The following is a 13,889-nucleotide window of genomic DNA, read 5'->3' on the forward strand; positions in this document are numbered from 1 at the left end:
TCTTGGTATTTTTTTTTCTTCAGGATTTTGTGAACCATTTCCATGTCCTTCTGCCACAAGGAATCAGCCCGTCTAAGCACAATATCCATGATTTCTTCAGGAAAATAAAACTCAATCCAGACAATTACCAAGTTGGAAGAACCATGGTAAATGTTTATCTGTTTAAGATAAAGATATGCCTGCATTTGTGCACAGTTATATTAACATCTTCATATATGTTTTTAACTAATGAAACTATTTTTTATTCTGTTTGCAAGAAGCCAATGACTTAATTGATGCTTTGAATATTGTTAACACAAAATAGCGAGGAACATTGTTGTTTTCTTCTGACCAAGTCACAGTGGTCAGGTTATAACAAGGTAGCCTTTCAAACTCATCTGTGTGCAGACAAATGATTGTTGTTATCATTTTGTCTCCCCAGAGGGGAAGGCAAAGGCTTTGTAATTCATGACTGATGTGTTTTTTTTTCCAGGTTTTTGTGAAGGAGCGAGAGCGGCAGCTTCTGCAGGACCTGCTCCATCAGGAGGTACTGCGCAGGATCACACTGCTGCAGCGCTGGTTCCGCAGCATGCTCTGCAGGAGGCAGTTCCTGAGCTTAAGGCAAGCGGCAGTAATCATACAGGTAGGTGGTGGTGCCTAATTTCATCACAAATTACAGTCTGTAAGTCCTGTAGATACAGCTCTGGCTGTAGCTGGAGTATCTGAGGCATAAAATCAATTCCCTTCCCCTAGGAAGGAGCTTACCATCAGAGTTTGACTCCTAGAAGAGTGGTAATTCGGGCATGGGAGAGACAGAGCTGGAAAGCTTGCATAGAGGCAGGTGCTCTCCAGTTCCCAAATCATTCATGTTTCAAGGAGCTGCCTGCTGTGTTTGCAGAGATTCTGGCGTAGTTACCAGAGCCGAAAGCAAGGCGAACCATCCCCAGACCCCCTGGTACTCAGCAAAGCCGCAGTTGTGCTCCAGACCCACTGGCGAGGCTTCGTGGAGAGGCGGAGGTTTCTGCAGATGCAGTTTGCTGCTCACCTCATCCAGAGCTGCTGGCGGGAGCACTCGAAGCGGAGGCACGATGCAGCCACCAGCATCCAGGCAGCCTGGCGAGGGCACTGCGCAAAGCAGCTTTACAGAGTCAGCAGAAGAAAAATCATCAGTTTGCAAGCAGCATGCAGAGGATATCTAGCACGACAAAGGTAACGTTGATCTTAAAATAAATGAATAAAGAAAAGTAAAGAAGTGCTTTCTGATAGTGCCCAATGGGGAGAAGTATGGTCGATGTGAATTCTGGCACTGCTCAGACCACTGTGACTTACAGATGATGGTGTCCCTTCATAGCATCGTTGACACTGTCCTGACCTGCCCTGATCCTTCACTTGTCCACGCTTTCTAACAGAGGAGTTCAGTTAGCTGCACATCCTACTCTTAGAATAAGCAGAGCCTATTTCAGGTTAGAGCACGTAGGCAGTGGAAAGCCGAGGACATAAATACTTGCGAGTTGTTTTTTTTTCTTGGCAGCAGCACCAGTTTAAGTAGCCTATTTTTAACTCAGATTGGCTGCCAATCTGGTTGCTGCACTGTCTCACAGACAATCAGTCAGCAAGTGGGGTGAGGGCAGAAGCAGGGACAGGAGTTACTCGAGCTAGCTGCTGCGAGGAGAAAAACATTTGCAGCCATGCCTTGGCTCGCTGGCTGTAGGGCAGGTCTTGGTTCATTCTCAGGAAGCACTGCCTGTAAGGTGTGGAATGACTGACAAAGAATTGGGAGCTGGAAATAGCTCTTAGTGCAGGGTATGAGTGCCTGTTAGCTGTGCCAGAGGCATCCCAGGCATGATGGTGAAGATGAGGAAGCCAAGGTGATGCAATGTGTTACGGTTTCCTGGCTTACAAACTGTCTACACCAGGGATGAAGTCTGGAACTGCTGTCATTGACACAGGAGAAGCTTTCAGGTGTGTTGGTGCAATTCTTGAGTAGCTGAGATTGCAAAAGAGAAGACTGAAAGTGCACTTAGTGCATTGACCATGAACTTGCATCATCTTGCACCTGACTGGCGAGGAGGATTTTTCGAGATGCTGATGGTGGTGAGATGATGGTGATGAGATGCCTCCAGTGTGGTGCCTTGGAACAATGTGAATGGGCATGGGGTTACAGTGTATTGCTTTTCTGCTTTCTTGCAGGTTTAGAGCTTTGAAAGAGCAGAGGTTAAAAGAGATGCAGCTGGAGAATGGCCTGTCAATTAGCGAAGAGGATGGACTGGAGGCAGATGGTGCTTTGGAAATTAAGGGCTCCGACCCATCCAAGTGGGAGGATGGCTCGTTTGAAGAGAGAGTGAGAGCTGTAGAGGAACATAAATCACTGATGGAGAATAATCGGGTGAATCATGTGGATCCACTGGACACTTCTGCAAATTTATTGTACAAAAGGCACGAGAGAGCCAGTAGCCAGAGTGGTATGGACACTGAAGAGGAAGTAATTGTGAGAGAGAGACCCAAGTCACTGGAGGATCTTAACCAGAAGAAAGTCGTTCGTGCAAAAAGGGAAAGCCGGAGAATGCGTGAGCTGGAACAGGCAAAATTCAGCTTGGAATTGCTTAAGGTCCGGTCCACCGGAGGGCTGTCGCCTTCAGAAGAGCGACGGTGGTCTACCGAGCTGGTATCAGAGGCACTTCATTCCCCTCAGGGAACCCCGGAGAGTGAAAGCTCTCAAGGGAGCTTAGAGATGTTAAGCTGTGAAGATACCCCAAGTAAACTCGTTTCCTTAGTTTTAGATGAGCAAGATGTGCAGTCATTTTCCCCTGAGACACAGGACTCCGTGCCTAGCAGTCCCCAGCCCCATCTGCAGGACAAGTCTTTCTGCACAGCTGATGTGAACAGCAATTTATCCAGTTGCAGAAGGATGCTTTCAGACTCTGAGCTGCCCGATAACCACACTGCAAAGGAGCATGTGGTCTGTGACCCCCAGAATTATCTATACAAGATGCATCCAAGAGAAACTTTCCTTTCTAGTAACCTACCTACTTTCTACATTCCACCACAGGACAACATGAAGGTAAAGCAGTCACTGGTGGAGAATAACTTGAGGAATAAAGCAGTGGAAAGAGAGGAGAAAACAGTTACGTTCTCAGAGATCAGGAAGGACTCTGAGCAAGACCAGGGCAAAGCCTTGGGAAGGGAGGAAGGAGAAAAGTCTTCTGCCAAGAGAGAGGAACGTGGGACAGCTGCTGCGACACAGACCCATTCTCCAGACTCCGTCATCAAGAGACTGGAGAAGCTCAATGTGGAGAAGGAAGAACGACAAAAGCAACTTCAGCTGCAAAATGAGAGGGAGATGATGGAGCAGATCCGTCAGCAGAAGGAAATTCTGGAGAGACAGCGCAAAGCCTTCGAGCAGCTTGAGAAGCAAGGCCGTGTGGAGGCTTTGCAGAGGGCTGAGCTGAGCAGAACGAAGGACCCCACTTTGAAACCATCCAAAAAACCAGACAGCCGGCCTCAGTCAGCCCTCATCCTGCACCCCCAGGGCACAACCACAGCTGGAACGCCAACCTCATCAGTGGACATCAAAGGTCTCACCGTTGGGAACAGGGGAGGCTCTCCAGCCCATGGTGCTGCCAAAGACAGACCTGTCAGCATGTTCATGGAGCGAAGGGAGGGTCAGGCGGGGACAGCGCTGGAGTCACGTTGCAGCTCCAGGCTGGCTCCGGACCCCAGGGATGTCCCGGGCAGCCCCTTCTCTAGGACAGAGCGCCTCCGGCAGCCCCGAGTGCCACACCAGGCCACCGAGGAGACAAGGGCAAGCACCATGTTCTTCACACCGAAAGATAATCCCTTTGGCCTCCAGTGAGTAAAAATATGATGGGCTTTCCTTGTAGGCCTTTGTTGGGTAAAACAGTCTCTGGCAGAATGTGGTTTCTGGAGATTGAAAAAAAACAACCCAACTATTGAAACAGACCAGTGTCAGGTTTTTTGATCTTAAAGCAGTGAGTGGGCAGAAATCAGGGGACAAAGAAAAAGAGCTTGAAATGCTATTTCTAAGTTTCCTTTGTGTTGGGCATTATATAAGCCAGGGGAGATATTCATAGCTATTAGCAGGTGAAAGGTGTTAATAGCAAGCGAGAGTTGACACTTGTTTCATTTACCCTAAGTATGAACAGTGATACGGGTTTCGTTTGAAAGGTAAAAAAATTGAGAGGAAAAAAAAAAACAACAAAGCATTTTTGGGTGGCCAGAGCAGGAATGACTAGACAAGTCAGAATATTTCAGGATTTTTCTTGCTAATTGTAGAATTAAAATAATCAGCAAAGGTGATTATACTATTGCTGAGAAAAAGCAGCAACTGTCCAAAGGGAGTTTAGGATGTGGATGCACTTTGCCAGTGTATCACTTGCATAAAAAGTTACACATGTAATGGGTTTAGCAGTCTTTAACAGTCAATAAAAATACTCCTTTGTCCCCGATAGAGTCAGCAGCATCCCATGAGCAGGAAGGCAGTGAAGGGCTTTATGGAGCCCTCACTCATGGGCATGGTAGAGTTTTGTTCAGAAATGATGGCAGAAAGAGTGAGCTGAGCAAAGAGCAAGTTAAATGGGAATGTTTTTGAATGCTGTGTTAGATGCAAAGTGAGGATGCTCTCCTTCTGAGCCAGTTTAGTTGAAATCTGCAGGAGGTCCTGGAGAATTGCTTTGAAAGTGAGTATTTGAGAACAGTCTTCTCCCCACGCTCCTTTCAGTTTCTTTTCCTGGCTTGTTCATGCACAGAACAAGCAAGAGGAAAAGGAAAAATATATCAAAAATCCTCATCTTTAGTTTGTCTGGAACTTAAAAATTTTAATGCTGCAACAGAGCAATCACATTTCAGAATACAGAACTGGAAAGATACCATCAGTAACCACCATGAAGGGTAGAGTGCAGCTCTGGCAAAAAGAAATTCATATCTTCTTGTCCTTTGGTATTAAGTCAAATCCTGAAGAATTTGAAGCAGTTCTGAAAACCTGTGACCTCAAACAGTGATTTCTTCTTGATTGCTCGGGCTGCATACTTCTGCGTTGCTGAGAGCTGGGCTGGCGCAGTGGGAAAGCTTTTAGAGAAAATGAAACGTCTCTGTTTTGTTGCCTTTCAGCAGGGAAGCAAGTCATCAATGCCTTCCCAAGGGTGAGCTAACTAGGAAGCCATTTAAGATGCCTGGGTCTGGCAGAGGGGAGGTAAGTTGCAGCTTTCTTATTTTCTCTTTTAATTGAAAAGGGGAAAAAAAATCCCAAACCTTTATTCTGCCAGCTTTCCCTCAAGTGCTTTGGAGAAGTATAAAGCACAAGGGTTGCACGGGGCTCTTGGGGATGGGGGGGGATGTCACACTAAGGCAACTTTCACACCTTCTCTTTAAAAAAGCCCCCATAGCATTAGTGGGTAGCAGCACAGAATTGCTCTGGATGAAAAGGATCTTGCAGTCCTGATGGCAAACACTGTAATACGCAGTCTCGTCTTGTTTGCTTTAATGTCCATTTTAGTAACATCCATTATTGTCCTATTTTCTCCGTGCTGTCTTGGCTTTTGTTTTCCTGGTTGTTTTTGCACTACATGTAATAGTGTGTGTCCTCTGTGGAGTGCAGTGTTACTCAGCGATGTTGTAAGGCTGTACTTGAGCTACGCTATGATGCCAATCACTGGTAGAATCTCCTTTTGTAGAATCTCCTTTTATAGAATCTCCTTTTATTTTTAAAACCTTTTTTTGTTGTTGTTATGTTTTATCATTTGGTCAAGCAGGTTCCCAGACCGACCCATAAAAAGAAAGCCCGCATGGCGCGGACGCGCTCCGATTTCTTGACTAGAGGTACTTTTGCTGATGGGGAGGGGGATACGGAGGAAGATGATTACGATGGCAATTTTGAGTTCCTTCTCTCCTCTGACCAACCTCCTCATCCTGAGACAGGGCCTGCAGCCCGGCTCGGGCAGGCCTGTTACAGTGACTCCGAAATGGTAATTTTCCAACTTGTTGGGGCTGGAAAAAAAAGGGAGCAAGCAGATCTGCGGGAGCATTTCTTTGCTAACCTTAGCTGCACGGATCCTACACTGCTTCTTCTCCCACTCACATGGATGTTGTAGATGGGTAAACTCAGAGAACACAGCAGAAATGAGTACAAAACAGAAAGGGAAATTATTTGAATTTCTGTCAACCATGGGGATGTTTGCTGGCATGATTTGAGAGTAGCTTCCATGGTTTCCATAGGTTTTATGTAGCATTGCAACTCATTGCACAGCTACCTTGTTTGTTTTTTTAACTAGGATTTTTAACTAGGATTACCTCCATTACAAAGTCCCACTAGGATCCTTTGGCTCTAGCAAAATTATCTACAGAAATGCATAGAAAAGATCAAGGCAAACACTGGACAAAAAAGTAACAGAGAACAAAGAAAACAATATGAACCTTGCACCTCCTATAACTTTTAATTTGGTATCCTTACCTAGGGTATCTGATGATTATTCAGTCCTCAATTATTGGAGTAATACTGGCAGATATTGTCTTTGAGAAACAAAAACCTGTAAATTGGGCAATAAAACATAGCATGATTTTTAAAAAAAGAGAAAAAGCATGTTAGTGGTTTTGTCAAGGAGAGATGGCAGCCTGGATAAGCTGTGTTCAGAAAACCATGAACTGAGAGGTTTCAGGAGTGGAAGAGGACAGTGACTTCCACCTCTCTCCCAGTTTTTCTGTGGCAGGAGGTGGCAGAGGTGTCCACGTAGATGTGCAGATAAACCCAAGGCAGTGTCTTGTGCCATAAGTGCTCACATTGCCACAGATCCAGCAAATATCTCGTGTGATCCTAAAATCTGCCTTTGCAAGAAAGGCAGATGGCTAAGGAGGGCTTTTCGTGACTTTTCTGTTAGCAGTTTTTATTATAAACAACACGTTTTTCCTCACTGGGAAGGGGCAGAGTTTCACAAATTCCCTGAATTTTTAAGGTTACTCATGATAAATTTTCAAGGGTTTTGAGCCAGGAATACTTCAAGTGCTGTCTGGCAGAAACATGATTGAAAGACGTGGCTCTTTGAACTGAACTCACTTGGCTGTGCTTTAGTTCATCTCCCTGTTTTTATAACAGGAAAGGGAGAATTTTACAGAGGAGTAATATCAGGACCAGCTTTTATTTTTTGTCCCCTATTTGACGACAAGTCAGCTTAAATAAACTTGCACATGAAAATGCAGTGCCTCCTATCCTGCACCTTTACATTCACTTGAGGCACGCATTTGAAGACACAATGAGAAAGAAAGTGTTCAACTTCCCTACACTAAAGAACCAAAGACTCTCCATTAAGATGGGAAAAAAATAGATAGGGAGGAACAGGAAGCCAAATCTGGAGGTGTAGGTCCAAAACCACCTGTGGACCTGTAGGAAAGCAGCGCTTGCCTGGAGTGTCCCTCTGTAAATGCTTGGTGCGTGCAGCCAGGAGCCTGAGGGAGCCTTGGCAAGAAGGCAACAAACTTTTCCTTGATTGATGCTAAATGCCAGCATTTTCATCTGGACTTCCTTCTGCCGCAGTCTCGCTGCCTGGTCGAATGGCACATGGACCTGGTCCCTGGAAATGCTGGAAGCAGCAGCTCAAAAGCGTGGCGAGAGTCCTGGGCTTTGCCATGCTGTGTTCCTGGAGGCTACCCTGTTACAAAGCCCTAGTTTTTTAGCCGTAGAAGTCTTTTCCACTGGCAATCTCTGCTGAGACGCGAAAGGTGCTGGGGTAACGCTTGGGAAACTCCATCCTTGGGAGGGACCTGGCTCATGCCACTCATTAGAGATGCTCCTGGGCCTCTGCTCACTTTGTTTAACAGCTCTCACTGCATGCAAGTAGTAGTAGGTGCCAACTGTACCGTCTATCCTCCTGTATCCCTCTTCTCTGCGCTCCATCACTAGCTCTAACTGGTGGTCAGGCTTAGCCAGTGGTTTCGCCTTGACGCAACCCCTTGTGCGGTTGAGTTCTGCTTTCTAGCAAACGCTGCTCGTAAAGTTGTGTGCCCAGTGGTATCGTATGTCTGTATGTCTTGACCACATGTACAGTGTTTCCGTCTGTATTCTGTATTGCAGGTTTGGGACCAGCTCTTTGGCTTGTGGCTTCTTTGTGTCAGGATCACGACACCCGTAGGGCAGAGCTCTTTAAAGCAGCAAAATCCAGCTGCTTATTCATATTTATTAGCAGAGCCTGCTCGGGTGTTGCAAATGATGAAGCAGCCTGTAATAGGGCAGTACTGGTGCATGTTGGTTTGGGTTCAAGTAGGTGAATGTGTGTGTAACCATATCCCTCATGTCTTGTGATGCTCACATGAAGATGCACCAGGGAGTCGCCACGCGCAGGCTGGTTGCCCTCCTAGTGAATAGTTTATTCATAGGGTTCCTGCCCCCAGCTACAACTTTCCAAAAAGCCTCTTTTGATGTGCTGCCCAGTGGCCGAGGGCTGCTGGATACACAACAGAGATCAAGTGTGACTTTGTGAAGTTAAGCATGTGATGAGACTCCAGCTGTGCTGGTGCGAACCCGGCTGTTTTACCCATTGGTTTCACGACCACTAAGTCAATGGTTGAGTGTCACCAGCTGGTACGTGCGGGGCCACCAGAGACTGATGCTCCTGACCTAAGTGCAGGGTAGCCCAGAGCATCTTCAGCCAGAGCTGAAGTCCAAGGTGCACCAGTATACAAGTTGGCTTCTTAAGGTACAGTTATCTGCAAAGAGCCAGGGTGTCTTTAAGGATAAAGGGCAAGGGCTTCCTGACGAGACCACGCCTTCAAAGGTTGCTTGAGTTTTTTGGCCAAGGATATACCTGCCTTGCCGTGAGACAAGTACAAGTGGGAGGAATAGCTCCTGGCTGTGGTCAGTGCATATTAATACCACTTGTGTTTTGCACCTACACCTGGAGAACTTCCCTCCAGCAGATAGAAAGAAAGCCTTGGTTAAAGAAACCACACCAGAAATACCTTCCGCATATATTTCCCTTCAGCAGAGCCTCTTAGAGAGGGCCCTGGATAATGAAGCAGTGATATATTTTGCTTCAACCTCCGTACTAAAGCCATGAATTGACAAACAGCAGTCTGAGTATCTCTGTCATTTGTCACCAGCTGATCCCAAGCATCCCTGAAGAGCCAGCCATGGAAGAAGAGCTCTTGTCCTCAGCTGTTCAGAGGGAGCGTTGCACTTTAGGAAGCCCTTCAACACAGCACGTAGCACTGCTGCCTGCTGGGACAAGTCATCTCGCTTGGCCTCTTTCTAGCATGGGCAAGCAAAATAGAGGTTGTTCTTTCAGAGTTAAAAAAAAAAAAATTGGTCCCCTTTTGCTCTATGGGATGACTACAGACCCCCTGGATATTGCGGTTTGCACGCACATGGTGCTTTGTGGTGTTCCCTGCATGGAAGAGGGCTTGTCTTGGGAGCCGAGAAGGTTTCCCATCCAGCTGAGGACCTTGCCCTTCACAACTTCTTGGAGGAGTCCCTCAAACAGAAGGGTCTCGTGCCAAAAATGCCTTCAGTCCTTCTTTCAAAGCCTGGAGAATTTGCAGTGGTAGCAGAAGAAACACTGATCTATAATAGATCAAAAATAGGGGCAGAGCAGGGAGAGATTGTAGTGGTAATGGCCAGAGGGTGACAGGGAGCTGAGGTCTGGTAGGAAGTCTCATCTCGCCACAAAGCCTGCCTTCAGAGAGAGGCATGCAGTCTCTGAGGCGTCTACATGGGATGAAAGTAAGTCCAAAGCCTTATCTTTAGTCTTAATGACGAGGCTGTACGTCACTTGCATCCTGTCATATGCTCTGATGTCAGGGAGCATTTCTTCTCTACAGTTTTATTCCACGCTGGTAAAGACGAGGACCGTTTTCAGACCCTATCCATTAACATCCAGTGGGCAGTGATGTCCCTGCTGCGTTTTGCTTTACAAAAAGCCCTTTTCAACAGAATTTCACAGAGTTTTTTTCCCCTCTCTGCCCTGAAATGCGTCCCCTTATCTCTCAGACAAGCCAAGGCAATTCCAGGAAAACATGCCAAATTGCCTGCACAGAGCAATCACAATGTCCATTACTCCTCTATATTCAAGTACTTCATTGCTTGTATTATTTGGCATCCAGTTATTCCTTAGTTATTTAATTACCCCGAGTCATTTTAACTTTGGTTCTTGGCTCACGGATATATCCCCTTGATGAAGAACAGGATTTGTATCATGTTTTGATTGATAATAATAAGAAAAAAAAATCCTTCAGTTTTGTCTAAAAAGTGCGTTACAGATGTTATATCATGGGGGCAAATATTTTAATAGGGTCACTGGATGGAAATCACTTTCATGGGTTTCGAGGTCCTTTTTTCCCTTGCAAGTCTCCACAATTTATATGTAATCATCACCTAAATGTAAGAACAACAGGAACAAGAAACCCTTTGATAAAAGCAGCTTTTTCTTTTGCAGTGGCAGTTTTTCCTTGTGTGCTGCCATCTCCTGGCTGGCAGGGAGGTTAGTACAGGGGTGAAAAATAAAGAATGGGAGAGTAAGTGTGGTAAATGTGACTGCCCTGCAGCCCATAATTTATTGAATTTTATATGAAATGTTTTTTTTGGTGAAAAGGAAATGCTTAAAAGCACGGTGCATTCAGCTGAAACATCTATGTGAAGGGAAAGCTGAAGAAGAGATCTCCCAAATCATTTCATACAGCCTGATTCCCTGCTTTCCTTGTGCTGAAAGGCTCTCCTCCAAGAGCCAAAATGTATTAAAATATTATATATATATATATTATATATGGCAAGAATATTTCTGGGCTGCGCGCTGCCAGGCTGCCTTTGGATGGCTTCCTCCTCCATGCTAGGTAAACAAAGAGAGATTTTAGTAATATTTCCCAAGATAAAAAACATTGCTCATATAACACAGTGGTGGAGGCTTTGTGAGCGTGTGACAAGAGAGGGACTAAGGTAACATCTCCATTTTTGCTGCCTCTTGGGACATGCTTTTTGGACAGCACCTGCTAGTCATTAAAATACAGCGTCATGGCTGTGGCCTCTGCAGCCTCTGGGGAGAGGAGGAAAGCACCATTGCTTGCCTTGTTTCCTACCGAGTGCAAGATAATAGAAATGGTGCAAAACTTATCATTGTATAATGCAGAATAATTTAAAGCCACATTTTTAGAACTTAGTAGATATTATTATTCATGGAACCCTGTTAACATCTGATTATTGCAAATTCCTGTCACCCTTAAAAATGATCCAGGGGCATTTAAAGAGGTGACAAAGGCAGAGAGCCTTTGTATTAAAGCTGCTTAATCTCTTATTTCATAAGGGTACATTTTAATGTGTCCTTGGCACAAAGATTTATTTTTTTTCCTTCTGCGAAGTCTCCAACGGAGGCTAATGGCAGGCACAAGGTTGAGATGGGGAACACCACAAATCACTTAAGTGTGGCTAACGATTGCGGCTAACGGGGCTCTTCTTGGCCAGAGAGCTGGGCTGCCCAGGGCAAGGTGGCTGAGCAGTTCTGCGTGCTTGGTGATGAGGGCCTGTGGCTCAGTGCACACCGACTTCCAGCATTTGTTGCTAAAGGAGGAAGAAGGTTGGACCTCGAGATAGAATTGGAGTAAGAGAAATGTCCTTCTGTTTTAGAAGCCATTAAAATATTTCTGTAGTTGAAGGAGCTGCAGCTAGCTCGACAGGGACATAGATTTTTACCTGTAGGCAGACAGAAATAAAGATTTCGTTCATAACAGATGAAATGTCTAATTTTTGCTTAAAGAGTTCTGGAATTCCAAGAATTGTCTCATTTTTGAATGATTCATCCTTGAATTGTTACAGACGGTGCAGCGGTTCACCTCTGGGGAAGGCCAAACAAAACTCCATAAAACCATGTCTCAGGGGGAGATCGGGAAGCTGGTGGCTGCGCAGAAGACCCTGGCCCCAGACGGGAGGTATGGAACGTGGCTGGAGCTGGGGGACGAGTCCACCCTGAGCCCTTTTAGATTTCCTTCACACTGCTGAGCTGCGCTAGTCCCCAGCTTGGTGGTTTTGGCTCAACCAGCCAAAATCAGAATGAGTTACTCGTCACATCTCTTCATATGTGACCACGAACACACCCAGTTAGAAGGGGCGATAAAGTTTAGGTCACAACAAAGTTTTGAAGCCATATGCCAGGCATCCCATCCCAAACCACCCAACAGCATACATGAAACTTGGAGTTTCCTGCATTTCCTGGGGACAAATAGCCTGGTTTTCCTGTAAGCAGTTGTACACATTTAGCTCCTACTAAAAGGACATGAAGGTCTGGGAGACTTTAGGTGGTTTTGGCTTGAAGGACACTTTCCCGGTTAAGGCAGTTCTTTCCACAAATTATTTCCAGGCCTCAACGAGCCAAGATGAGATTTTGGGTGAAGGGAAAGCAGGGGGAGAAGAAGACCCCTCGGGAGAAGCTTGCTACACAGTCTGAGCTGCTGGAGCTGTACGCGGAGCAAGAAGCACCCAACAGAGAGGTGATTTCTGGCTTGCAGCTTGGTGAAGGTGAGTGCTGGGCAAGCACACAGCAGGGTCACATGTGTTGTAAGGGGCAGAGAAATTGCATTTGCTGTCATGGCAGAGATAAAATGTGTAGCTGTTTTAAGCCTGGCTTTGCACTACCTTTAAGTGTAGCCCCGTGTATGGTGGCTTGGGTTAAGATGTAGAACTGATAAGTTCGTTTATCTGTAGGGTTAGGATACCTGTAAATTAGAATATCATGTATGATTGTATGGTGTAGCTGAGGATGGTGTAGGAGAATGAGTTGGAAAACTGCACAAATAGAAGTGACGAGCTGGTTCACTTCTCTTGCCTTCATGGGTGACACGAACACGAAACAGCAGCAAGGAAGTTAGATGCTAGGGCACAAAATGGGTCTGGAGGAATTCAGAAAACATTCAGAAAAGATAGTATGCGGCAAACCAAACAAATACTATTTCTTTCAAAATTTCTATGAAATTTTACAAGTAGGGATTGTCACTTTTGTTCTGGGAGGCAGGGTACAAGGACAGAGGACAAACTCTTCAGAATGACCCCCTGAAGCCAGCTGTGTGCTGTCACCAGCACCTTCCATCTTCCACTGTGGAGCTAATCCACCAGGCAGCTGTCTGGACACCAACAGATATTTCCCCTCTTGATAGAGGAAGTGACCAATGGAGAAGTGACATTTAATCTTCCTATAAGCACTGTACAGTACTTTTCTCCTCTGCAGGTTTATTCTGAAGCCTGTCTCCTTATTTTAGTGACAGGACTATTTTTCCGTTGTGCTACCTTCCCGTCTTGCTGCCAGTGCAGCTCTGGGAGATGACACTAGATTTCTTACTTACTGAGAATTCATCTGGAGCCACAGAATTTTATTATTACCTGAGAACAAACCCTACTTCTCTTTCACGCCATGCATGGAGCATGGAGAAAAGCATTTTTATTGCTTACAGCTTTATCTCACCTAATTCAGGAGATGCTGAAAAGCAAAACATATTGCAGAGCTTCAGTGAAATCAAATACCAAACAAACATTGCTACAGCATTTTTGGTCAGGCAGAGAGCAAGTTAACTAATGTGCGTTTTGTTTGTTTTCTTACCACCCGTAGAGTTGGGTCCTCACCATCTGACACCCCCGCGGAGTCCTGAGCTGTCAGGAATCTACCGGAGGGAATTTAAGGAGAACAAGGAGCCCTCTCCCAAAGTGAAACGCAAGCGCAGCGTCAAAATCAGCAACGTGGCTCTGGAGCCCGTGCAATGGCAGAATGACTCCCTGCAGATCATAACCAGTGCTAGTGACCTGAAGAGCATGGATGAGTTTCTCCTGAAAAAGGTAATGCCTGTCATTGCCGCTCCAGCTAAATCATCAGGGAGCGGATGGAGACAACAAAACAGTATTATCTTGAAGGCAGCAAGGTGAAACTTATAAT

The 13,889-nt window shown here is 45.7% G+C and overlaps 1 protein-coding gene across 1 annotated transcript in view; it reads left to right on the forward strand.

Moving 5' to 3' along the window:
• MYO9A (myosin IXA) overlaps positions 1–13,889 on the forward strand; it is a 188,654-nt gene that overhangs the window by 157,362 nt on the left and 17,403 nt on the right. The window contains 9 exon segments of the mRNA XM_040569396.1: positions 24–146; positions 473–622; positions 878–1,188; positions 2,170–3,828; positions 5,107–5,188; positions 5,745–5,960; positions 11,786–11,898; positions 12,327–12,484; positions 13,569–13,792. Coding sequence (XP_040425330.1) covers positions 24–146; positions 473–622; positions 878–1,188; positions 2,170–3,828; positions 5,107–5,188; positions 5,745–5,960; positions 11,786–11,898; positions 12,327–12,484; positions 13,569–13,792 — 3,036 coding nt within the window.

Source organism: Cygnus olor, chromosome 11, assembly GCF_009769625.2.
Source record: "Cygnus olor isolate bCygOlo1 chromosome 11, bCygOlo1.pri.v2, whole genome shotgun sequence".
NCBI lineage: Eukaryota > Metazoa > Chordata > Aves > Anseriformes > Anatidae > Cygnus > Cygnus olor.